We start from the raw sequence: 25,586 nt of genomic DNA on the forward strand, positions 1-25,586 counted from the left end.
TTTATTATATACCAAGATATCAGTTATACAGAATATTTAGAAAGACAAAGTTTTGTCCACCAGGAGCTTACAGTTGTTACCTATAATTAAGTAAAGGTTGCCATCAACTACAGAATTTTACAGCAAATTATATAGACCATAAAATAGATCTTAAAATTATACATATACATGCATGCTGCTGCTAAGTCACTTCAGTCGTGTCCGACTCTATGTGACCCCATAGAAGGCAGCCCACCAGGCTCCCCCGTCCCTGGGATTCTCCAGGCAAGAACACTGGAGTGGGCTGCCATTTCCTTCCCCAACATACATGCATACATGTACACATATCTATAGATAGATAGGTGTCTATGAAGATCAATAGGGACAGCAGTCATTGTGTAACTGTTCAGTTCAGTTCAGTCGCTCAGTCGTGTCCGACTCTTTGCGACCCCATGAATCGCAGCACGCCAGGCCTCCCTGTCCATCACCAACTCCCGGAGTTCACTCAGACTCATGTCCATCGAGTCTGTGATGCCATCCAGCCATCTCATCCTGGGTCATCCCCTTCTCCTCCTGCCCTCAATCTCTCCCAGCATCAGAGTCTTTTCCAATGAGTCGACTCTTCGCATGAGGTGGCCAAAGTACTGGAGCTTCAGCTTTAGCATCATTCCTTCAGAGAAATACCAGGGTTGGTCTCCTTCAGAATGGACTGGTTGGATCTCCTTGCAGTCCAAGGGACCCTCAAGAGTCTTCTCCAACACCACAATTCAAAAGCATCAATTATTTGGCGCTCAGCCTTCTTTACAATCCAACTCGCACATCCATACATGACCACAGGAAAAACCATAACTTTGACTAGACGGACCTTAGTCGGCAAAGTAATATTTCTGCTTTTGAATATACTATCTAGGTTGGTCCTAACTTTTCTTCCAAGGAGTAAGCGTCTTTTAATTTCATGGCTGCAGTCACCATCTGCAGTGATTCTGAAGCCCAAAAAAATAAAGTCTGACAGTGTTTCCACTGTTTCCCCATCTATTTCCTATGAAGTGATGGGACCAGATGCCATGATCTTCATTTTCTGAATGTTGAGCTTTAAGCCAACTTTTTCACTCTCCACTTTCACTTTCATCAAGAGGCTTTTTAGTTGCTCTTCACTTTCTCCCATAAGGGTGGTGTCATCTGCATATCTGAGGTTATTAATATTTCTCCCAGCAATCTTGATTCCAGCTTGTGTTTCTTCCAGTCCAGCGTTTCTCATGATGTACTCTGCATATAAGTTAAATAAGCAGGGTGACAATATACAGGCTTGACGTACTCCTTTTCCTATTTGGAACCAGTCTGTTGTTCCATGTCCAGTTCTAACTGTTGCTTCCTGACCTGCATACAGATTTCTCAAGAGGCAGGTTAGGTGATCTGGTATTCCCATCTCTTTCATAATTTTCCACAGTTTATTATGATCCACACAGTCAAAGGCTTTGGCATAGTCAATAAAGCAGAAATAGATGTTTTTCTGGAACTCTCTTGCTTTTTCCATGATGCAGCGGATGTTGGCAATTTGATCTCTGGTTCCTCTGCCTTTTCTAAAACCAGCTTGAACATCAGGCAGTATGCATATTAATATGCTTCTCAGGTGGATCAGGGGTAAAGAATCCACCTGCCAATGCTGAAGACACAAGTTCAGTCCCTGAGTCAGGAAGAGCCCCTGGAGGAGGAGATGGCAATCCACTCCAGTATTCTTGCCTGGAAAATCCCATGGACAGAGGAGCCTGGGGGGCTACAGTCCATGAGGTCACAAGAGTCAGAGGTGACTTAGACACTGAGCATGCATGCATGTGCATATTAACAGTGATAAGTTATATAATTCAGACCATCATAGACTTGTTTCCACACTGAATGCTTTCCTCAACTTAAATTTCTCACTTTACACTGACTTGTTTCCCCCTCTGCTTCCTGAAATGTGTGAAGTGACTTCTACTTTAAAGATGCTTTCAAGCTTGTTGTTTTTCCTAACTATAATTTTAGTTACCATCTTTCACCATGAAGTTTGTCAAAAGCCAGATTTGTGTTGGCTGCCACCAAGTCCTATTAGCGTTGAAAAATATCTGCAGCGTGATTTGTAGCCTAGAAGTCTGGCTCCAGGCCAAATCCTCCAGACCCTACAAAGTTACAAAGTGTTTCCGTGGCAAGTCTCATGGGGGAAAGCTGCCGGCACCACTGCAGATTTAGTGCATTGCGTGCAGAGGAGCTGCAGTCCAAGACTTGACCCCTGCCCCACCCAGGCAGCCACACTGTTACTTACACATAGCTGCATTTCAGCCCAGTTGCCTCCATTTACAGGCCTCCTTATTGGAGGCCCTTGGCCTAGGCCTCTCTTAATGATCTCATCCAGACCATCTTTGGGGGGCGGGGGGGCTTAAAAACACATTTTGACATTTCAGTTCAGTCTCTCAGTTGTGTCCAACTCACTATGGCCCCATGATTTGCACCAGGCTTCTCTATCGATCACCAACTCCCAGAGCTTGCTCAAACTCATGTCCATCGAGTCAATGATGCCATCCAACCATCTCATGCTCTGTCGTCTCCTTCTTCTCCTTCCTTCAATCTTTCCCAGCATCAAGGACTTTTCAGATGAGTCAGTTCTTTGCGTCAGGTGGCCGGAGTATTGGAGCTTCAGCTTCAGCATCAGTCCTTCCAATGAATATTCAAGATTTATTTCCTTTAGGACTGGCTGGTTTGATCTAGGAGTCCAAGATACTCTCAAGAGTCTTCAACACCACGGTTCAAAAGCATCAATTTTTCATTACTCAGCTTTCTTTATGATCTGACTCTCATATCCGTGCATGGCTACTGGAAAAACAATAGCTTTGACTGTACAGACCTCTTTGTCCACAAAGTAATGTCTCTGCTTTTTAATATGCTGTCTATGTTGGCCATAGATTTTCTTCCAAGGAGCAAACGTCTTTGAATGTCATGGCTACAGTCACCATCTGCATTGATTTTGGAGCCCAAAACAATAAAGTCTGTCACTGTTTCCAGTTTCTTCATCTATTTGCATGAAGTGATGGGACTGGATACCATGATCTTAGTTTTCTGAATGTTGAGTTTTAAACCAGCTTTTTAAACTCTCCTCTTTGATTTTCATCAAGAGGCTCTTTAGTTCCTCTTCACTTTCTGCCATAAGTGTTGTGTCATCTGCATATCTGAGGTTATGGATATTTCCCCCTGGCAATCTTGATTCCAGCTTGTGCTTCATTCAGCCTGGCATTTCACATTATGTACTCTGCCTAAAGTTAAATAAGCAGGGTGACAATATACAGCTTTGATCTACTCCTTTCCCAATTTGGAACCAGTCCATTGTTCCATGTCCAGTTCTAACTCTTGCTTCTTAACATGCATACAGGTTTCTCAGGAGGTAGACATGGTGGTCTGGTATTCTCATTGTTTTAAGAATTTTCTGCAGTTTGTTCTGATCCACACAGTCAGAGGCTTTAGCGTAGTCAGTGAAGCAGAAGTAGATGTTTTTCTGGAATTCTCTTGCTTTTTCTATGATCCAACGGATGTTGGTAATTTGATCTCTAGTTTGCCTTTTCTAAATCCAGCCTGAACATCTGGAAGTTCTCAGGCCATGTACTATTGAAGTCTAGCTTGGAGAATTCTGAGCATTACTTTGCTAGCATGTGAGATGAGTGCAATTGTGCGCTAGTTTGAACATTCTTTAGCATTGCCTTTCTTTGGGATTGGAATGAAAACTGACCTTTTCCAGTCCTGTGGCCACTGCTGAGTTTTCAAATTGTTTCACATATTGAGTGCAGCACTCTAAGCGCATCATCTTTTAGTATTTGAAATTGCTCAGGTAGAATTTCATCATCTGCACTAGCTTTGTTCGCAGTGATGCTTCCTAAGGTCCACTTCACTTTGCACTCCAGGATGTGGCTCTAGATGAGTTATCACACCATCATGGTTATTGGGTTCATTAAGATCTTTTTTGTACAGTTCTTCTATGTATTCTTGCCACCTCTTCTTAATATCTTCTGCTTCTGTTAGGTCCATACCATTTCTGCCCTTTATTGTGTCCATCTTTGCATGAAATGATCCCTTGGTATTGCTCCACTAGAGAAACACTAGTGGTATTTCTCCAGTAAAGCTCAGTTTTAAGTATCTTGCACTCTTAGTTCTTTTCCTTGATCTTCCCTCTGTGCCCCTAGTCTCTCCCCCAAATCCAAACCAAACCAGTAGTAACCTTTTGTTCAGGGCTCCCTGGCAAGAGAGAGAGAATGCCCTGCTTCTGTAATGATGATTGTGACCTTTGCCCAATGCCATTCATTGAGGAATGGGACCTTAATGAAGCCAGCACTTTCTTTTTGGCCTCTTGCTTGCACTATTACAGTAAGTGAATAAAGCCTCAATTATTATGTACTTTCATTTGTATGGTTGTTTTAACTGACCATTCTGACATCTGGCTGCTCAACTCTGTCCAGCTCAGTATTTGACAGTATCTTTCCATGATGTAATGAAAGTAGCTTCCAAAAGTCATCCAAAGACTGACCCCATACAGTATACTATAATAGTTGTTTATTATTATGTATCTGTCTGATTTATTTGAAGTCACTCAACAATGCCTCTATTCGTCCCCCCAACATTTTACCACTTGGAACTCACTGCCTATAGAAAGGGCATGATGACTGGAGTCAGATTGTTTTGAATTTTGGCTTTGCTTTTTACCTTACATAGGAGTAAATCACAAAGAATCCATGGGCCTTGATTCCCCTATCTTTAGTATGATAATGGTATAATACTACTAATACTAAGACTTTGAAAGAATGATTGGCGAATTAAATCTAAAATGTATGTTGCACCCCTTTTTGAAAATTCTACAGACTTAACTTTTTACTAGACTTTACTCCCATTGACATTTTTTCTTGTTGCTATTTTTTCCCTTCTTCCTTCTCATCACAAAGAAGCTCTCTCAGACATAAATCTTCAGGCATTTCTCATTTCCCTCTCTACCTTCTTTCTCTTAAATTATATTGAGTGCAATATTTTATTTAAATATATAAAAATGTAATATTTCAGTAAAAAAGCATCAAATTAAAGAACACAGAATCTGAAGGTCCTGCCACAGGAAAAAATCTACTCAAACTAGTTGTTTTAATCTTAGAAAAGCTGTTTTGAAATTACTTATCATTTTCACAATATTCTTTAATGAATAAATTTTCATGTATTCTTTTTCCTCCATGTCTTCTGTCTTCTCCTTAGTATATTTCTCTGTCATTCCTTTACAGCTGCTGCACAAAATGTCTGATCATGAGCCACACGGGTTTCAGAGATGCTCGCCCTCTTTCTGGCATAGTACTGATGATTCATCTCCCTGTCTAAATATTTCTTCCATTATTGTCACTCCTGTCAACTCTCCTGATTCCAGACTATCGTTGGGACTGTTAATACCACCGCCTTCTAAACGGGGCCTTCCCAAGCCACACAGTGACAACAGCATCCCAAGACCTCATGTAATTTGCTAAATAGAAAATTATTTTTATTATCCCATATATTATTTTGAATTCTGCCAATATATGCCATTTATATAGTATTGAAAAATATCAAGTATGTCTTGAATTGATGATGTGATCTGGGGCCTTTATGTGCCATTTTTGCATACTTGGGTCATCTGACATCAGAGAGTTTCTAGTAGAGAAATTGAAAGTGAAAGTTACTCAGTCCTGTCCGACTCTTTGCAACCCCATGGACTATACAGTCCATGAAATTCTCCAGGCTAGAATATTGGAGTGGGTAGCCTGGTGGGCTGCCGTCTATGGGGTTGCACAGAGTTGGACACAACTGAAGTGACTTAGCAGCAGCAGCCTTTCCCTTCTCCAGGGGATCTTCCCAACCTAGGGGATGGAACCCAGGTCTTCTGCATTGCAGGCAGATTCTTTACCAGCTGAGCTACAAGGAAAGCCCTTCTAGTAGGGAGTGGTGGTCCAAATCCATAAAAAGATGAAGTAGGACAAGTACGTTCAAGGATTCATCAGAAAAAGAATCTAAAAAACAGTGGATATATGTATAAGTATAAATGATTCAGTTTGCTGTACACCTGAAGTTAGCACAATATTGTAGATCATCTATACGCCAATACAGATTTTAAAAGGAATAAAAAGAGATTCATTGAATATGGTAATTGGGAAGTTAGGCCATTGGTGATACTGGCAAAGCTGTTTAAGTACAGTCCAACAAAACAAGCAGTCTAGAGGCTTCTCTGCTAGTCCAGTGGTTAAGACTCCATGTTCAAGGGGCTTGGGTTCCATCCTTGTTTGGGGAACTAAGGTCCACATGCCATGGAGTGGGATCAAAGAAAAAAAAAAAGAACAGTCTAGAATGATCTTAATTGAGGACTGGATGAAGTAAACAGGCAAGAAATGTAATACCTCCTTCAAAGAGTTCAGCTTCAATAGGGAAGAGAAAGAGAAATGAGAGTCTAGAGGAGTAAAGAAGCACTGAGTAAAGAGCTTTTTGGTTGGTTTGTTTTAACAAAGTCAAGATTTGAGTATCTTTAAATCCTGAAAAGAGAGAGACGGATGCCAGGGGAAATGGAAGGAGAGGCTGAATAGAACATTCCTGAGTAGGAGGAAGGAGCTGAGGGGTAAAGTTTCCTCCAAGTCTTTGTATAGTGTTTGTGACTGATAAACTATAAAGGGAAAGTAAGTTGCTAAAGAAAGGGAGATGTCAGCTATTTTATTCTCCTGCATGAAAAAATGTAATAATAGTCATGTAAACTGAATAGCAAATCAGTTACTCTTTACACACAATCAGCCTTATTTTTCATTACCTACATCACCTATAGATCAAAAAAATATATTCTGAAAACACAAATTTTAATGTGTACCACTCTAAGCAGTTCTAAGCAATGTTCATGTTCTTATAGGAAAAGTTAATTTCCCCTCACTATTTCTTTCCAAAATGAAAATTCTCTTTGGTTTATAGATGATATATTTTATATATATATATATAATTTCTTCCCTGTATGACAATTACATAATATATACTTTTATATGTAAAATTACATATTAGGTAAAGTGATGATTGTTTCATTCTGACATTACATCCAAGCCCAGATTGGCCCAGATAACTTAATCATTTTGGTGGTATACTTAGTGACTATAATAATTTATTTTACAAGGTACCTATTTATTGTAGAACACTCGATGAAAACTTATTCTAAGAATAAATGTCACTACAATGAATATAATAGTTGGCAGTCACTAGAGTTATAAATACAATTTAAAATAGACTCCTTGAAATTTTTTTAAAATCATTATCATTGCTTTTGAATGGTTATATTTAAGATGCATCACTTAAGTTCAGTTATTTCTGTCTAAATCTTATAATCTTATACAAAATGCATTACTGATATCAAGGTTTTATAGAAATAGTTTGTAACATGTTTTCAGTTCTTTGATATAAATGGCAATTATTTCTAGATATATAAAAAATCCAAAATAAAAGATATATCTCTCTAGAATAGTGTTACCATTTTCCTGCCAATGAGCATTTGGCATATGTGGTTCATTCGTATGAAATTGCCTACTTAACCGTTTTTGATCTACAGAATGGCAAGTTCATATGACTCAACCGCATGTGTTGGGTTTACATGTCTTTTATATGTATGTGAAATATTTTTCATTATAACGTGTCTACATGGACTACTACCCTAACTCATGTTATCTTCATTGCAGGCAGGCAGTGTGACAGCTAAGTCACCCTCTACTGACATCTTTGATATGATTCCATTTTCTCCAGTATCACACCAGTCTTCAGTACCTACTCACAATGGCATGCAGCCGCCTCCAGTACCTAGTCGATCTAACGAGATTAGTAAGCTTTCTAAACAAACCAGTATTCTTTGCTACATTTGTGTACATTTTAAATGTTTAATTAACTCTTTATGTGAAATCATATATCTTAACAAGTTCACTAGAAATTTTAATAACCAAAGAATTTTTGTTTATATGTATGTACCAAGTTCAGTGAATTATATATTTTACTTTATAATTCAGAGAATACTACTAAAGACATCACTATTTGCATTTAAAACTATTTCATGGAAAATGGTATTTTGGTATAAGATTAATTACATCATAATACAAGGTACTTAATTATGTTTTTATTGTGTTTGGGGTTATATTGTTAATATGTTTTAAACAATTACAAACAACCCTGGTGACATATATATAGAGATCAGTTTTAATTTTTATCATAGGGTATGTGGGTAGTCTTAAGAAACACATGAATCTGTGAATTTCATATATATATGAATCTATGAATTTCATGATTTCTTTATAACTAACTCTATGTAAGTGTTCTCTATTTGATATTTAAAAAGCTATAATAAATACATTGCTTTTCTGATTTACTTTCCATATATCTTTCTATATGTAAGTCTTTTTCTGTTGAATTAGAAAGCATCTAGCAGATGCTAATCATCAGCGTCTTGACTATATTTTGATCTGTGCCCTCTCACAGAAAGTAAAAGAATGGTTTCCAATGGTCCTGATCAGACAGCAAATCCAAAGAGTCACTGAAGAAAAGAGTTTCACATATTATGCTTTACTGCTTCCTCTCTGGTTCACATTTAAGACATTTTCAATGTACCTCTGAAGTTTTACCTTAAAGCTGTGAAGTATTTCAGAGCCTATAGTTTATTTCCCCTGTGGAACTTAACAAACTGCATTGCACATTTTAGGCATTCAGTAAATTTCTGAGTGCTAATTTATAAATGCAAAGTAATAATATTAGGTCAATGTACAAAAATATTTCAATATGTAAGTTGAAATATAGCATATTTAAATTGTTCTGAATATATTTTGTGTTGACGCAAAATATTTTTTCAAGGAAATAATCCATAATATATATGTCATGATAGAAAATCTTGCCAAAATGGGGTATTTCTTGTCCTCATGAGTGTCCCACATCTCTTTGTGAAAATGTTGAGAGGGATGAAACTGTTAGTTGCTCAGTCATGTCCAACTCTTTGCGACCCCATGGACTGTAGCCTGCCATGCTCCTCTGTCCATGGAATTCTCCAGGCAAGAATACTGGAGTGTGTAGCCAGTCCCTGCTCCAGGGGACCTTCCCGACCTGTGGACTAAACCCTGGTCTGCACTGCAGGCAGATCTCTTCTTTTACCACTGTGTTTTACCTCCTCTGATTTTGTCACTCTGTTACTCATTCATTTATTTAATTCAATATGTATTTGTTTATCATACACAGTAGATTTTGAAATATAAGTTAGCTGTGTATCTACAATGGACAACTTAAAACCAAATAGAATATAAATTGAGAAGCGTGGATAGATTTTAAGACATTTAGAAGGAATGGTAATTGAAGTTATCCATCAGGATGATGAGTGAGAGTTCAAAATCAATTACAATTAAGGATTTTAGACCAAATGTCGTTAATGAGAAAAACTGAGGGAGAGAGGGAGAAAGTGAAGGAGTTCTCTTTTAGACATTTGTGAGTTTGAAACATCTTTGGAAAGTCTAGGTAGAGATAGTTAAATTGTTTTAAGGAAATTATTAATGAGAAATTGACATCACATCCTGCTATATATTTTAATGTCTACCTATGTTGATGTCAGCGTTTAGTAAATAAAATATCAATAGATAGACTAAATAGATAATAGATAGATATGGAGTTTTAATTACTACTGTATCATTTCTTTCTATCAACTATCTATCGTCTTTTTATCTATACTAACAATTTAAGGACAGATTGTTCAACTCAATTTTAATTGTAAAATTGTCTAAAACTCTAATCCAATGGGATTTTAGTATTACAACTTTTTCTTTAAATGAAATCTTAAATGTATTCATTCATTTACTTTTCTTTATGTTCCAAATATATAAAAGCCGAAACCTACAAGACTCTTCTTTAGTTTTTCTCCTTACTGCCTGAGAACTCCAGTAGTTCTCCAGAGCATATTTTTGATCTTTGAATACATATGAGGCTTTAATTTGTTTCATATCATATTTCCTAATTGGTTATAAATTATACGAGGGAAGGCACTTGACTGGAAAGTCCTTTCCTCACTGCTTTAATCCACTGCCTAGCAAAATGTATGGCACATACTGTGTCCAATAAATGTTTAGTTGATAAAGGAAAGAATGACCAAATGAAATATCACCTATTTTTGTCCTTTTGCTCTTGCATTAGATTAAATAATTTTCATGTTATTAATTATATACCGCTGCTAAGTCGTCTCAGTCATGTCCGACCCTGTGTGACCCCATAGACAGTAGCCCACCAGGCTCCCCCATCCCTGGGATTCTCCAGGCAAGAACACTGGAGTGGGTTGCCATTTCCTTCTCCAATGCATGAAAGTGAAAAGTGAAAGTGAAGTTGCTCAGTCATGTCCGACCCCCAGCGACCCCATGGACTGCAGCCCACCAGGCTCCTCCATACATGGGACTCTTCAGGCCAGAGTACTGGAGAATTATATACTAGATCTTCTTAAATTGAAAGTTGGACTTACATGATTTTTTATGGGTTTTAGATCTATCTGAGTTGGCCAAAATATGCCAAAGAGCTCTGTTTATTAATTTGCATGATATTAATATAGTTGATATTTTATTTTTTATTGTATTTATTCATTTATTCAACCATTCATTCAAAAATATTAATTTAGCATTATGTTCACACAGAAATGAATAAATACATGATCCCTGCTTTCAAGATGTTCACAGTCTGCTGTTTCCCATTTCAAGTACCTTGTCTCCCTTTGTTTAGTTTCATATACCGTTTACCCAAGCATTTTCAAGACTCACTGAACATTAAATATTAATTTAGCATTATGTTCACACAGAAATGAATAAATACATGATCCCTGCTTTCAAGATGTTCACAGTCTGCTGTTTCCCATTTCAAGTACCTTGTCTCCCTTTGTTTAGTTTCATATACCGTTTACCCAAGCATTTTCAAGACTCACTGAACATTAGAATCATTTGGGGAATTTTCTTAAGAATGCTAACGTATATTTGATATTTACATTAGTAGTTTCTTAACTTGGGGGTTATGGACCCCAAAGAATATGATAAATTTAATGTTAAATCTCTTTCACCTAAAAGCACAACATGGCCACTCATACAAAATTTCATTGTACTTTGGAAATGTTAAAAGAATCCCTTAAGCCCATCTGAAATCTCTGATGGTTTTGAGTCCCAACTTCAGAAGACCTGTGTAATGAGAATCTTTGTCTCTCCTGACAGACCTTTCTCTTTACTAATTCATTTCTTTCTACCATGTATAAAGCATTGCTTAATGTGTATCCTGTTAATGTGTATCCAAGATACTCTTCCAAAGAAAAGTTTCTCCAAGCTCTGGTTTATTGCCTATAATAAACATCAGACTGAGGAAAATAAATAGCAACAATAATAATAACACCCATCTGTTACACCTAAGGTAAAAGTAAATCCCATTCATTTAGAACTGCCCTGACTTATACCTTTCATCCTGATGAAACTATTGGTAACATTCCTTTCATTCTTAAAAGTGACTTTATTTGGATATAAATTGTATGTCCTTATTTATGTAGTACTTACCAGCACCAGAGACTTCTAAGCACTTTACTTTTCTTAACTTATTTAATACATGAATCTAAAAAAAGAAAAAAAAGAAACATTTGCAATGAGGTTTGTAACAATCTTTCATAATGGGAGTCATGGAATTGTTGAGAATATCTTATTAATAGAACTCAAGTAGATAAATATTACTTCTTACAAAGCATTTAATTTAGAAAAGATGGTTTCCTAAAAAGTGAAGTGGTTTCCCATTCCCTTCTCCAGTGGACCACATTTTGTAGAAACTACAGTGACCAAAAGAGAAAGGAAAGATATATCCATCTGAATGCAGGGTTCCAAAGAATAGCAGGGAGAAATAAGAAAGCCTTCCTCAGTGATCAGTGCAAAGAAATAGAGGAAAATAATAGAATGGGAAAGATTTTATGAAAATTAGAGATACCAAGGGAACATTTCATGCAAAGATGGGCTCAATAAAGGACAGAAATGGTATGGACCTAACAGAAGCAGAAGATATTAAGAAGAAGTGGCAAGAATACACAAAAGAACTGTACAAAAAAGATATTAATGACCCAGCTAACCATGATGGTGTGATCACTCACCTAGAGCCAGACATCCTGCAGTGTGAAGTCAACTGGGCCTTAGGAAGCATCACTACCAACGAAGCTAGTGGAGGTGATGGAATTCCAGCCGAGCTATTTCAAATGCTAAAAGATGATGCTGTGCAAGTGCTGCACTCAACATGCAGCAAATTTGGAGAACTTAGAAATGGGCACAGGACTGGAAAAGGCCAGTTTTCATTCCAATTTTTTGGCAAATGCCAAAAAGTGTTCAAACTAGCGCACAAAAGCACTCATCTCACATGCTAGTAAAGTAATGCTTAAAATTCTCCAAGTGAGGCTTAATTAATATGTGAACTGTGAACTTCCAGATGTTCAAGCTGGATTTAGAAATGGCAGAGGAACCAGAGATAAAATTGCCAACATCCATTGGATCATAGAAAAAGTGAGAAAATTCCAGAAACACATCTACTTCTGCTTTACTGACTATGCTAAAGCCTTTGACTATGTGGATCACAACAAACTGGAAAATTCTTAAATAAATGAGAATAACAGACCACCTTACCTGCCTCCTGAGAAATCTGTATGCAGGTCAAGAAGCAATATTTAGAACCAGACATGGAACAATGGACTGGTTCCAAATTGGGAAAGGAGTGTGTCAAGGCTGTATATTGTCACCTTGCTTATTTAAATTGTATTCATGAGAAATGCTGGAATGGATAAAGCACAATTTGAAATCAAGATTGCTAGGAGAAATATCCATAACCTCAGATATGCAGGTGACACCACCCCTATGGCACAAAGTGAAGAGGAACTAAAGAGCTTGTTGGTGAAAGTGAAAGAGGAAAGTTTAAAAAGCTGGGTTAAAACTCAACATTTGAAAGATGAAGATCATGGCATATGGCAAATAGATGGGCAAACAATTGAAATAGTGACAAACTTTATTTTCTTGGGTTCCAAAATCAATGCAAATAGTAACTGTGGCCATAAAATTAAAAGATGCTTGCTCCTTGGAAGAAAAGCTATGAGAAACCTAAACAGCATATTAAAAAGCAGAGACATTATTTTACCAACAAAGGTCCATCTAGTCAAGGCTTTGGTTTTTCCAGTAGTCATGTATGGATGTGACATTTGGACCATAAAGAAAGCTGAGTGCCAAAGAATTGATGCTTTTGAACTGTGGTGTTGGAGAAGACTCTTGAGAGTCCCTTGGACTGCATGGAGATCAAACCAGTCAATCCTGAAGGAAATCAGTCCTGAATATTTATTGGAAGGACTGATGCTGAAGCTGAAGCTCCAATACTTTGGACACCTGATGCAAAGAAGTCATTCTTTAGAAAAAACCCTGATGCTGGGAAGGATTGAAGGCAGGAGGAGAAGGGGATGACAGAGGATGAGATGGTTGGATGGTATCACTGACTTGATGGACCTGAGTTTGAGCAAGCTCCAGGAGTTGGTGATGGACAGGGAAGCCTGGCATACTGGTCAGTGGGGTCACAAAGAGTCAGACACAACAGGGCAACTGAACTGAAATGTGAAAATCTTGCTACATTATAAATTTTATTGCCTATGGACAGTTTAATTTTTTGTCATTTAAGACTGGCTTTGAATGTATTCAGAGTAAAGAAATTTCTTTAAAAACTTTGTCATATAATAAGCCATAGAATATATAAAAGCTCCCTGCCTATATATTTTAAAGTATGCATTGCAATGCATACTTTAAAATATATGCACAGGGATCTTTTTGATATTCTATTACTGTTGTGTTTTGGTTTTTTTTTGGCCATGTGGCATGTGGGATCTTAGTTACTCTACCAGGAATTGAACCCGTTCCCCCTTCATTGGAAACATGGAGTCTTAACCACTGGACAGCCAGAAAGTCCCCATTACTGCAATTTTTTTAAAAAAAATTTATGTGGGGGATAGGAGACATTTTTAAAGAAATTGTCTCATTGTGGTTACCTAGGAAGGTGATATGATTTCATGCTACACAAGATATTATTCCTTAATTTTTTTTTTTCTGACTAAAGGGTGAGATTAAAGTGCATGAACTATGAGTTAAGCTACTTACTAATCTACCAGGTCCTACATATTGTGTCACTATTGTGTTTCAGGGTCATCAATAAATGGGATAGGGAAGTTTCAGTGAATAATACATTAATTTCAGTACATTTAAATTGCTTTAAAATGAATAAAAATGTAAAATAAAATAAATTTCTTCGGTAAAATGTAGATATTGAAATATACTAATTATCAAACATTTGGTGATAAGGCTTAAAAACCTCTCTGAATAATAGTCCTTTGCCACCAAATGGTTTTAAAATCATCATAAAAATGGATTTTTGCTTCCTTTTGGTCTTTACTGTGGATAGAGGCTCATTTGGTTATGCAGCTTCCCTGGTGGATCAGCTGGTAAAGAATATGCCTGCAATGGGGGAGACCTGGGTTTGATCCCTTTGCTGGGAAGATCCCATGGAAGAGGGTGATGCAACCCACTCCAATATTCTTGCCTGGAGAACTCCATTAACAGAGGAGCCTGGCAGGCCGCAGTCCATGGGGTCACAAACAGTTGGACATGACCGAACTGAACTTACTTCAACTCATTCCTTGTCATTTCATTTACTATATCATTTTCTTCTCTTTAGAACGGGACCTGTTTGGAGCAGAACCTTTTGACCCATTTAACTGTGGAGCAGGAGATTTCCCGCCAGACATTCAATCAAAACTAGATGAGATGCAGGTGATTATTTTAACAGATTGGCCCATGATCTTTTTTTCTTTTTTCTTTGGTTCCTAGATAATGTTGTATACTATAGTTGTTACCTTTCCCTTGAACTATTGTCAACTTACTTAAAATAATTGCTTTAAAATAACAATATACATTTAGCTCTAAAAATACTCAGAGGCTAAAGATAAAGTTTTGTTGTGTTTTGTTCTTAATGGTGCAATTTACAGTATCAATAAGGTGGTGCATATTTTTGATACAAAATTGCATGAATTCTTCATGAGTTCATTATTCAAAATCCAAAAATTAAAAGGTCATTGCATTAGATTTATAAGATTTGATCTCAGTCTTTTAAAACAGTTATGAATTTCAAAGTTGTGAATGGGTGAATGAAGGAAAAGCTTTGTAAGAGTGAAATCAGTCTTTTAAAGGAATCATTGTAAAAGAGGTCAACTCTATGGGTATGGATGGAAACTAAACTTTTGGCCGCACTGTATTGTATACAGAAGTTGAAATATAATGTTGCACACACAAAATTTATATAATGTTATAAACCATGTACCACAATTAATTAAAAAAGATTAAAGCTGATAGCTAAAACCAATATTTCCAAAGAAGGGGGGTCTGGAGATGTAGAAAAAGAATGAAGTATTGTGGGCTCTTCTGGGCTCTTACTGAAGCAGCGGACACCAAATGACCACTTGTTGAGGAATGTAGTCCAGTTGCATTTTCATTTCTTTCTTTCCCTTTTATTTTTCAATTCTGAATTGTTCTGAAAGTTTGAAGATATTCTATGTAGTGGGCCATGATTAATAATTAGCATTATAAGCACTATAATAAGCTCTTCTCTTTATATTTCCTTTTATATCTTGATGAAGTTTTATATCCTATTTTTCACCAAAAAGACAATATATATGTGGTCGATTGCAGTCAGAGATCAGCTCATTATATCAATCAGCTTATATGAAGCTGACTGAAAAGATGTGATAAAGAGAAGATGTGATAAATTTACTTCTTCGGCCTGGACAATATACTCCCTCTTCTATGATTTATTTCCTGGAAAAAAAATTAAGGGGTGGGGGGATTATGATCTTCTAACACTGATAAAAACTCTACTTCTTAGAAAGATCATAAATATCCTTTCACTGATTTTGGGCTGAAGGTATGAAATGGTTTTTTAAGTATTATGTGATTTTCCTTATTATTCCAAATGTAATTATTCCAGGTGTAATAATACCTCTCTATCTTAAAAGTTGGATTGTTTAACATATCTTGAGATTTTTTAAGAATGTGTTAAAATAAAAATTTCTCAAGTTGAATGATTTATAATTCCCTTTTGCATAAAAAATTATTTTAAATCCTTACTACTGACTTAAACTTTTATTATAACATTTCATAAATAGTTACAAAAAGTTGAAAAGCATTTTATCCTTATAGATCTTATATAACTGTTAATTCAAAATGTATCAATTAAAAGCAAAATTATAACACTTAATAAAATTCTAATTACAAACTAATATAAGAGCATGGATTATTTTACTCGGCTGAAGCTAAAACCACCAACATCAAACTTCTGCTGATATCAGCATGTATCTTATTTGATGACACAGTTTTTGCACATCTTTTCTATAGTTCAAATACTAAGAGACTTCTTGCAAATAGTGCATGATTATTTAGTGATTGTACTTTATTTATTTCATATGAAAATAATTTGTTTACCTTTTCATTAGTTTTATCAATTATGCTTATTCTGCCTCGGCGCTGATGTTTTTGTAGGAACAGACAAAACCATGGACATTGATATGGTAGTATTTGCTCTCAAAGGTTATAAAAACCACAAAGAATTACTACTAATTTTTTTTAGATTTTCACGCAACAAACATTTTTTATAGAGTTTTGAAGATAAGCCTATATCTCCAGATTTTTGTAGAAACCTAGTTTGAGAAACACTGAATTGAAATGATTTAACCTGTGTTAGATAAATAATGTTACACTGTGGTATTTTTGCTTTTGTTTTTGTTATTTCTTAATGTCTTTTTCATTCTTTTCTGCTTTCATGCTTGGTAGCGCCAGAGATGGTTGGTATATCATTTTTATATTTTAAACAAGTTATGGCTTCTTGAAGTTAAACCTTAATATTTGCATGCTTTATTTAATAAATATTCAAATAGCAGTTTACATGGATATGTCTGATTATTAGTTGTGTTTAAAGAGGTTTATACTCATATTTTGAAGTTTTTTTTCAATGAATAAGTCACTATTGCATTGTCCATCTCATTGTTTGTCTGTTTCTTTTAATCCATGTTTTATTTGCAAGTTTAACTAAAATGAAATCATATTTTATCTAAAATCTATGACAGCTTTCATTATTAATCTTGTTAGCCTGACTAATTGAATGCACACATTTAGTTACTATTTTTATCTTTGCATAAAATGTAAAAACTTAATACAGTATAGGCGTTAATGGTAAACAATCCTCCTGCAATGCCAGGAGACATACTGGGCTTCAGGTTCAATCCCTGGGTCAGGAAGGTTCCCCAGAGAAAGGCCTGACAACCACTGCCGTATTCTCACTTGGAGAATCCCATGGACAGAAGAGTCTAGCAGTTCACAGTCCATAGCGTCACAAAGAGTCAGCACAACTGAAGAGACTTAGCATGCACGCATATAAATTATAGTGAGTTAAGCTTACTGAAATTTTGGATTTTACTGTTTTATTTACAGAGGAAATTGAAAAAACATGAGTGCAAGCATTTAAGCAGAACTATTAAGCCATATTTTTTATAAATTGTTAGAAAATTAGATATTTATTTGAAATCAATTATGTGGGTATCTGATTTGACATAATTTACATTTCTCATTACATGTCACTGGCAGGCAAATTAGTGTAATAGTATTGATATTCCAGACGTGTACCTTAATCATTATAATAATTTAACATGTTAAAAAAGAACCATGGTAAGTCAATGAAAGATGAGTGAATTTTGCATTAAGTGATGTTAATTCAACTGATTAATAATTTGGAAGATCAGTGTATAGCTGAAATATACAACAAATATTCAGATAAATTTTGGAAACCTTGGGTAGTTTAAAATATTTCAAATACAATTACATACTTATCAGACTTTTGAATTACAAAGAAATTTTTATAAGGAAAATATGTACATGCAGTCTCCTGTAGAAAAACTTCTATACTTCTTTTAATTCTGTTTTAAAAAGTATAACCATATTGTGTATATATAGTTAAAATAAGTAGACAAATGAAAAGGAAACTAAATAATCAACAGATAAAAAGGCAGTTGCTCAAAAAGGACCACAAATGGCTACATACTTGTAGACATGTTAAATCTAATCAAAGAAAACATACCAATTAACAGCCATAAATGCTACTTTTGTTCATCAAATTAGGCATTTTATTTTTTCCTAATATGAGCGCAAATGAAAGTGTGATGAAACAAGCATTCTAAATCATTGCTGGGTCAAGATCAGTGCATAGCATCCCTCAGGCAGTAATTTGTTGCTAATACGTGTATTTCTATGTGGTATCAAAAACTTTAAGGCAATCTATCCTGAAGAGAAAATAACTATGAATATGGAAACTCTCTATGTATAGAAACATCCAGTCAACCTTATTTAAAATTATAAAATTAAGGAAACAAATCATATTAAAATCAATAAAACATCATAAAATCATCAAATTAGTTTTACATGGACTCAAAGAAATTTGTTCTGCTAAGATTAAAAAATAGAATACACAAATTTATATATAATGTATGTAATACATCAAATAAATGTTATATATAATATATAGTATATTATATTATCAAATTATTTTTTAAATTTATAGTTAGAGGAAAGGGAGCTTCAAAGGACATACTTCAACATGTTAATTGTTACATATGAGTGGTTTTTATCTTCCTTGATATACTTTTCTATTTCAAAGTAAGAAAATAAAATTGGGGAAAACATTTTATATAACAAATATTATTAATAATATATTAATAATAAAATCATTATTTTGTGTGATGTTAATTATAGTCTCCATTCCATCCCTACATAAGTTAAATAAGCCTTATTTTCATTCAGATGTTTAAAATTCAAGAGTATATGAAACTTTAGAAGGACTGAGCATTTGTTAAATCATGACTTTCTAAATGAGACCTAGAGAGGAAGAGTCAGAAAATGTGTGGGAAATTTTATTTTAGGAGGAAAGAAAACCAAGAAGCCAAGTGACAATGTGTCTGTCAAAAGAGATAATTAAGTTAATCTAAAAGGAATCCAAAAGGATCCTTATAATAACTTGTAGGAAAAAATAAATAAAAAGCAAAAAAGAAAGAAAAAAACAACAACACCTTAATAGACCAAATAAATAAATAAACATAATAAAATTTGGAGCACAAATAGTTAAAAAAAAACTTGGAGACATTCTTGTAATTAATATACAAATATTTTTTGCTGCTGTTGAAATAATGATCAGCTCCTATCTTACTTTGATTACTATTCTGCTTTTCCTATAGTAATAGCACATTGATAAATTATATTTTCAGGGTAATTAAAGAGTAGTGGTTTAATTTCAGAATGAACTGATAACATTTTAAAAACAATGATATCAAATCTTTGCAAAAGTAATACATACCCACAGTACTTGTCTATCTATCTAATAATATTCCAGAAGATGTTATAGTACATAGATCCTCATATATCCAAATAAAATATTTTAGAAGAAGTTTATTTAGAGTATTTTCAGTTTAAAGTATTGACTTTTCTATTTGGCAGCTGTTTAGACAATATGCATATAGGTGGCAAAATATTTCTGCTTGTGACAAGAATAGGCTTTTAAATAAATGGTAAGTACTCTGACTTTTACTTAACTAAATAGAATTTGTGTTTCAAATAATGAGAAGTAGTTTTGAAAAACCACTGAAGTGATGATATTGCCCTGTGGACTTTTTGCTGTAGACATAATGAAGAGCATTCTCAGAACACTAATAGCGAAAAAGGTGTGGCTTGCATTTTGTAATGATTCTCTTCCTCTATATGATACTGTTTGCATTGAACTTATAATAAAAGTACATTAGACACCAATTCTATTTGAAGGTAACTCAAATTCCTCACGGAGAAGGCAATGGCAATCCACTCCAGTACTCTTGTCTAGCAAATCCCATGGACGAAGGAGCCTGGTGGGCTGCAGTCCATGGGGTCGCTAAGAGTCGGACACGACTGAGTGACTTCACTTTCACTTTTCACTTTCATGCGTTGGAGAAGGAATTGGCAGCCCACTCCAATGTTCTTGCCTGGAGAATCCCAGGGACGGGGGAGCCTGGTGGGCTGCCATCTATGGGTCGCACAGGGTCGGACAGGACTGAAGCGAATTAGCAGCAGCAGCAGCAAATTCCTCAAATTCATTTGAGGAAATGCAAATGAATATGTGTTTGGCTGCCATCTAATTAAATGAAAGACAAAGCAGAACGGAGGACAGAGAAGCCTTCTCTTTGAGAGAGATTTTCTTTCTTTTTTTTTTTAATTTAAAAAATTTTTATTTTTACTTTATTTTGCTTTATAATACTGTATTGGTTTCTTTTCCTCAGGAACAGACTGCTGTCTACATTTCATTTTATGGGCAAGGATGGGTATGGGAGAGATAGTAAGGCCAGAGATGGTCCATCATTCAATTACTTTGTGCAGAAAAGAAGAGAGCTTTGAGAAGGACAAAATCCTTTGCCACTGAATCTTTACTAAAACTCTTTGAAAAAAATTTTTTTCACAGCAATTGGGTCCTTGCTATTAATAAATTAAAGGCAGTTTAACTTCCAGAAGCATTTAAAACATGCTATGAAAAAGTGTTAGCCTTTCAGTCATGTCCAACTCTTTGCGACCCCATGGACTGTAGACCATGAGACTCCTCTGTCCATTGGATTTCCCAGACAAGAATACTGGAATGGGTTGCTGTTTCCTTCTCCAGGGGATCATCCTCACCCAGGAATCAAACCCTAGTCTCCCATATTGCAGGCAGATTCTTTACCATCTGAGCCACCAGGGAAGATGCTAAAACATGCTGGGGTGAGTGGGATTCAAATAATTTGCAAATGCAAGCAACTGCAAAACTAGTTGTTTGGTAGCTCAATCATGTCTGGCTCTTTTGAGATTTTGAGACAAGGATTTTGTCTTGCCAGACTTCTCTGTCCATGGTATTTCCCAGGCAAGAATACTGGAGTGAGTTGCCGTTTCCTTCTCCAGGTGTTAACAGGTCCAAGCTTGCTCTGCTTGTCATACAATAGGCCAATGAATCCAAGAGACAAGGTGTTGAGGCAAGGAAGAGACTTTAATCGGGGAGCTGGCAGACTGAGAACATGGAAGGCTAGTGCCTCAAAATAACCATCTTCTTGGGGTCTGGATGCCAGGTTCTTTTATAGATCAGAGAAAAAGAATCAATGAGGAGTTAACATCAAAAGGCAGAATAAAGAGGGAGATGGAGTGGGAAGTAAAGTGAAAGGGTCTTCAGTCTTGCAAAACATCTCCAGGGGAATGCCCAGCCTTCAGAAGGGGTGTGTTAATCTCTTCTATTCACAGGTGGGCAGGAACAAAGTGTCTCTCCATAAGCTAAACAAAGGCACTTTTGTTTACCATCAAGCAGAGGGGCAGGGTCCTCCAGGCAAGCCATTTGGTATAATTATAATAATGAAAGCAAGTCAAAGAAACAGTTTCCAACATGGAGTCAGAATTGGCTTCTTCCCTGCAACACAGGGAATATTCCCAATGCAGAGATTGAAGCAGCATCTCCTGCATTGGCAGGTAGGTTCTTTACCACTGAGTCGCCAGGGAAGCTGTAGAGGAAGCTCTTTCCATGGCAAAGTGGTCTGCAGTCCATTGCCACCATAGGACCCCCTACATAGGATACAGTATTGCAATTCCTAAATGCAATGCGGTTTATTTTACCAGGCTCTGGTCAGTGAAAGGTGAAAACTATTAACGAAAGAAAGAAAGATGAAAACTATTAAGCTGTCATCAACTTGAGATCTAGCTATTGTGCTTATACTTAAATGAACATTGACCTTTAAAGTTAAGGAATCTTTTTAAGCTACAGTAGAATGACAGAAAGTAGACTTTACTGAAAAAAAAAAAAAAACATTTAAGTCTTAAAGTTAATTCCACATCGTTCTGTTTTCTTCTGTCTCTTATGGATGCTCAGTTCAGTTCAGTCGCTCAGTCGTGTCCGACTCTTTGTGACCCCATGGACTGCAGCAAGCCAGGCTTCTCTGTCCATCACCAACTCCTGGGGCCTACTCAAACTCATGTCTATAGAGTTGGTGATGCCATCCAACCATCTCATCCTCTGTCATCCCCTTCTTCTCCCACCTTCAATATTGCCCAGCATCAGGGTCTTTGCCAAGGAGTCAGTTAGCATCAGGTGGTCAACGTATTGGAGCTTCAGCTTCCAATGAATATTCAGGATTGATTTCCTTTAGGATGGACTGGTTGGATCTCCTTGCAGTCCAAGAGACTCTCAAGAGTCTTCTCCAACACCAGAGTTCAAAAGTATCAATTCTTCTGTGCTCAGCTTTTTTTATAATCCAGTTCTCACATCATACATGACTACTGGAAAAACCATAGCTTTGACTAGACGGACCTTTGTTGGCAAAGTAATGTCTCTGCTTTTTAATATGCTGTCCAGGTTGGTCATATCTTTTTAATATGCTGTCTAGCTAGCTTACGGATGCTAACCTCATGTATATTTAAAACATTTAAAATGTTGATGGATATAAAAGCACTTGATACAAATTTGACAAGTCAACATTTGACATATAATTATTTCTTTTTGATCAAAGCATGAAGATTCAACTTTTTTTCATAGTCTTTTTCATTTACAGATTTTTTTTCTATGAACATTTCCTATTTTAATGATTTTACTTTGTTTTACAGGAGGGGTTCAAAATGGGACTAACTCTTGAAGGCACAGTATTTTGTCTCGACCCTTTAGACAGCAGGTGCTGATGTAAAGAACAAGAGGTCCTGAATCTGTTAAAATTGTTTGGTATACGTATATATATATATATATATATATATATATATATATATATATCAGTCATTATTACTTATGTCAGGTATTATAAATGTGCCAATATATTTTTGAGTCTCTTAACTTTTTGAGAATTATTTCAGTAAAATTTCCTGATGTATTCACTGTTGATCTGTAACATTTTGCTTTAAAAATTCACTGTAAATTAAATCATACTTTTATGTTCCTTTCAGTTTGTTTGTAGAATTTATAATTGAAAGACAGATTACCCAAATATCTGCCTTAATATGCTCATTCTCTAGGCTGCTAGTTTATTATTAATTTCTCAAAAGTCATACCTAAAAGATACCTTTCAGAATCCTAAGAGATATACCAATGCCAAACTAAATATGTTCTATATTCAAACCAATAAACATGTTACCATTCATTAGACAGATATCATTTTATGTATGAAATGTTGTTCATATTATTGGGAAAATGTGAACATTGAATATAACACCACCATATCATTTTTAACAGGTAAAATAACAGAAATATAAATTCCAATAATTAAACTAAATGTGTTTAGAGTTGTTATTATTAAGTTCAAGGTAATAATGTTAGTTATTATTATCAGCTATACTCTAAATATTTTATTTCATCCATAAAGATTGTGGAACAATAAAAGCTTGCTATTCACAAAGGACTTAAAATTTAGTTCCTATCAAGATAAGTTACATTACTAAACATCTAAATGTCATTTGATCTGATGTTTCCTAAAAATGATTTGGACTATATACCGCCTATAGTTGCAGCATCTATTACCCATATTTACTTTACCAAATAAATTTTTTCTCACTGAATACGACTATTCTTCTTATATTTCTCCATTGATTAAAATATTTTCTCACCAAGGTTTATTTTGTGATAGCCCATTAATTCTGATACTTTAAGAAATCTATGGCACCTTTTCTTTATGAATTATCAATATTATTTAGCAAATTTAATGTTTTTTCTGTTAAAGTCAGGATCTCATTTTTGAAATGAATGAAACTTCTGTTCAGTTTAGTCTTTATCCTGAACAATAACATTTTCTTGCACCTGATTCTTGTGCTGGTGAACTTCAGCTTTTAAAAAAAAAAAAAAATGTTTTCTACATCTTCACCCGTTATGTAACAGACTCTAATTTATACAGAGTGTAGCAAAAATTTATGGTCAGATATATAATTTGGTTTATCTCATTATAAGAAAAGTAAATTAAATTAATGAAAATGTGAGCTTAGATAGAAGGTAGATCTCAAAAATTTTTCTTTTCTTTTAGTCATGGAAATTTTCTTCATGTGCTAAAGGTACATTTTCACTAGGAACAGAAATCAAATATGCTTATGCAATATTATATTTGTATGTGTCTCGTAATATTCTCTGGTCTATATAAGCCTTCCTGTTTGTTTTCTGTTATCTGTTCAGTTGTACTTTAATTAGAGGGTAGTGTATGTTTCATAAAGAAGAGTCTTTGTAATTTTGTTTGTCCTATAGTATTTTGGAATTTGTATAATGAGGATGTTTAGAAGCCCTATCAATGGATTTTTTTAACAGATAGAATTTGTATTTTTATCGTACTTTAAAAAGCTTTATGTAATAGGTATATATTTAGTGGCAATTTATTATCAATGGCAACGCAATAGAGTACTTTGCACATTTAAAATGTTACTTTACTGATTTTTAAAGGTAATCAGTCCTGCTACGGCATGATTAAATAGTATATATAATTGGTCATTATTATAAACATTGTATTTCACCGGTGCATTTTTATGAAGATCCAGTTGCAAATTGTATTTCTATGTAAACTCAATGATATGTTTGATTTTCCTGAGAATAAATGATTTTAAATAAACTAAATTGTATAATTTATATTTGTATATGTTATAACTCATTAAGTAATCTCTAATTCATTTAGAAACATTCTGAAGCTAATCTTATGCCAGATTTGACTGGCTGTAAATTGGTGTCAAAAGAAAGACAGAAAGGGAAAGAAGGAAGCAGAAGTTTCTTACAGCCCACACACATTGTAGCCTTACGATCGAACATCATTCCGTTGTGAAAACAGGAGACTTCATCTTGTTGGTGAGAGAGGTCAGAGTTTGCTTCCTCTTACCAGAAGTGTCTGGTATAATAACTGTATTATATAAATATCTCTTTTCAGAATGGAGAGCCTTTTTATCCTAGTAATACAAAGGGTATGTTGGCTGACAGTCTTATAAAGGTGGACCTGATAATAGAACTTAAGTTGTGGCCAATTAGAATGTCGTAAAGTTTTGAACCTATTTAAAACACAATGTTAAGTATTTTAATGGTACACAGGACACGTGCACAGCCTTAGCGCAACAATGAGCACTTTATCCATCTGTTCAATAAAATTAATTTATTACTCCATGTGAATAACATGTATTAGGTGGATAAGAAAACATTTGGTAAGTTTCTAGCTGCTGCTGCTGCTACTGCTAAGTCGCTTCAGTTGTGTCCGACCCTGTGCGACCCCACAGATGGCAGCCCATCAGGCTCCCCCGTCCCTGGGATTCCCCAGGCAAGAACACTGGAGTGGGTTGCCATTTCCTTCTCCAATGCGTGAAAGTGAAAAGTGAAAGTGAAATCACTCAGTCGTGTCTGACTCTTAGCGACCCCATGGACTGCAGCCTGCCAGGCTCCTCGTCCATGGGATTTTCTAGGCAAGAGTACTGGAGTGGGATGCCATTGCCTTC

The 25,586-nt window shown here is 35.4% G+C and overlaps 1 protein-coding gene across 4 annotated transcripts in view; it reads left to right on the plus strand.

The window, feature by feature from the left end:
- GULP1 (GULP, engulfment adaptor PTB domain containing 1) overlaps positions 1-24,787 on the plus strand; it is a 330,443-nt gene extending 305,656 nt beyond the window's left edge. For 3 of the 4 annotated variants that reach the window (XM_018065482.1, XM_018065486.1, XM_018065478.1), the window contains 4 exons: positions 5,262-5,486; positions 7,710-7,848; positions 14,752-14,846; positions 22,752-24,787. In XM_018065482.1, coding sequence (XP_017920971.1) covers positions 5,262-5,486; positions 7,710-7,848; positions 14,752-14,846; positions 22,752-22,823 — 531 coding nt within the window. In that variant the 3' untranslated portion in view covers positions 22,824-24,787. The remainder of the gene's footprint in view (positions 1-5,261; positions 5,487-7,709; positions 7,849-14,751; positions 14,847-22,751) is intronic. The other variant, XM_005675870.3, reaches the window with a different exon arrangement.

Source organism: Capra hircus, chromosome 2, assembly GCF_001704415.2.
Source record: "Capra hircus breed San Clemente chromosome 2, ASM170441v1, whole genome shotgun sequence".
Taxonomy (NCBI): Eukaryota; Metazoa; Chordata; class Mammalia; order Artiodactyla; family Bovidae; genus Capra; species Capra hircus.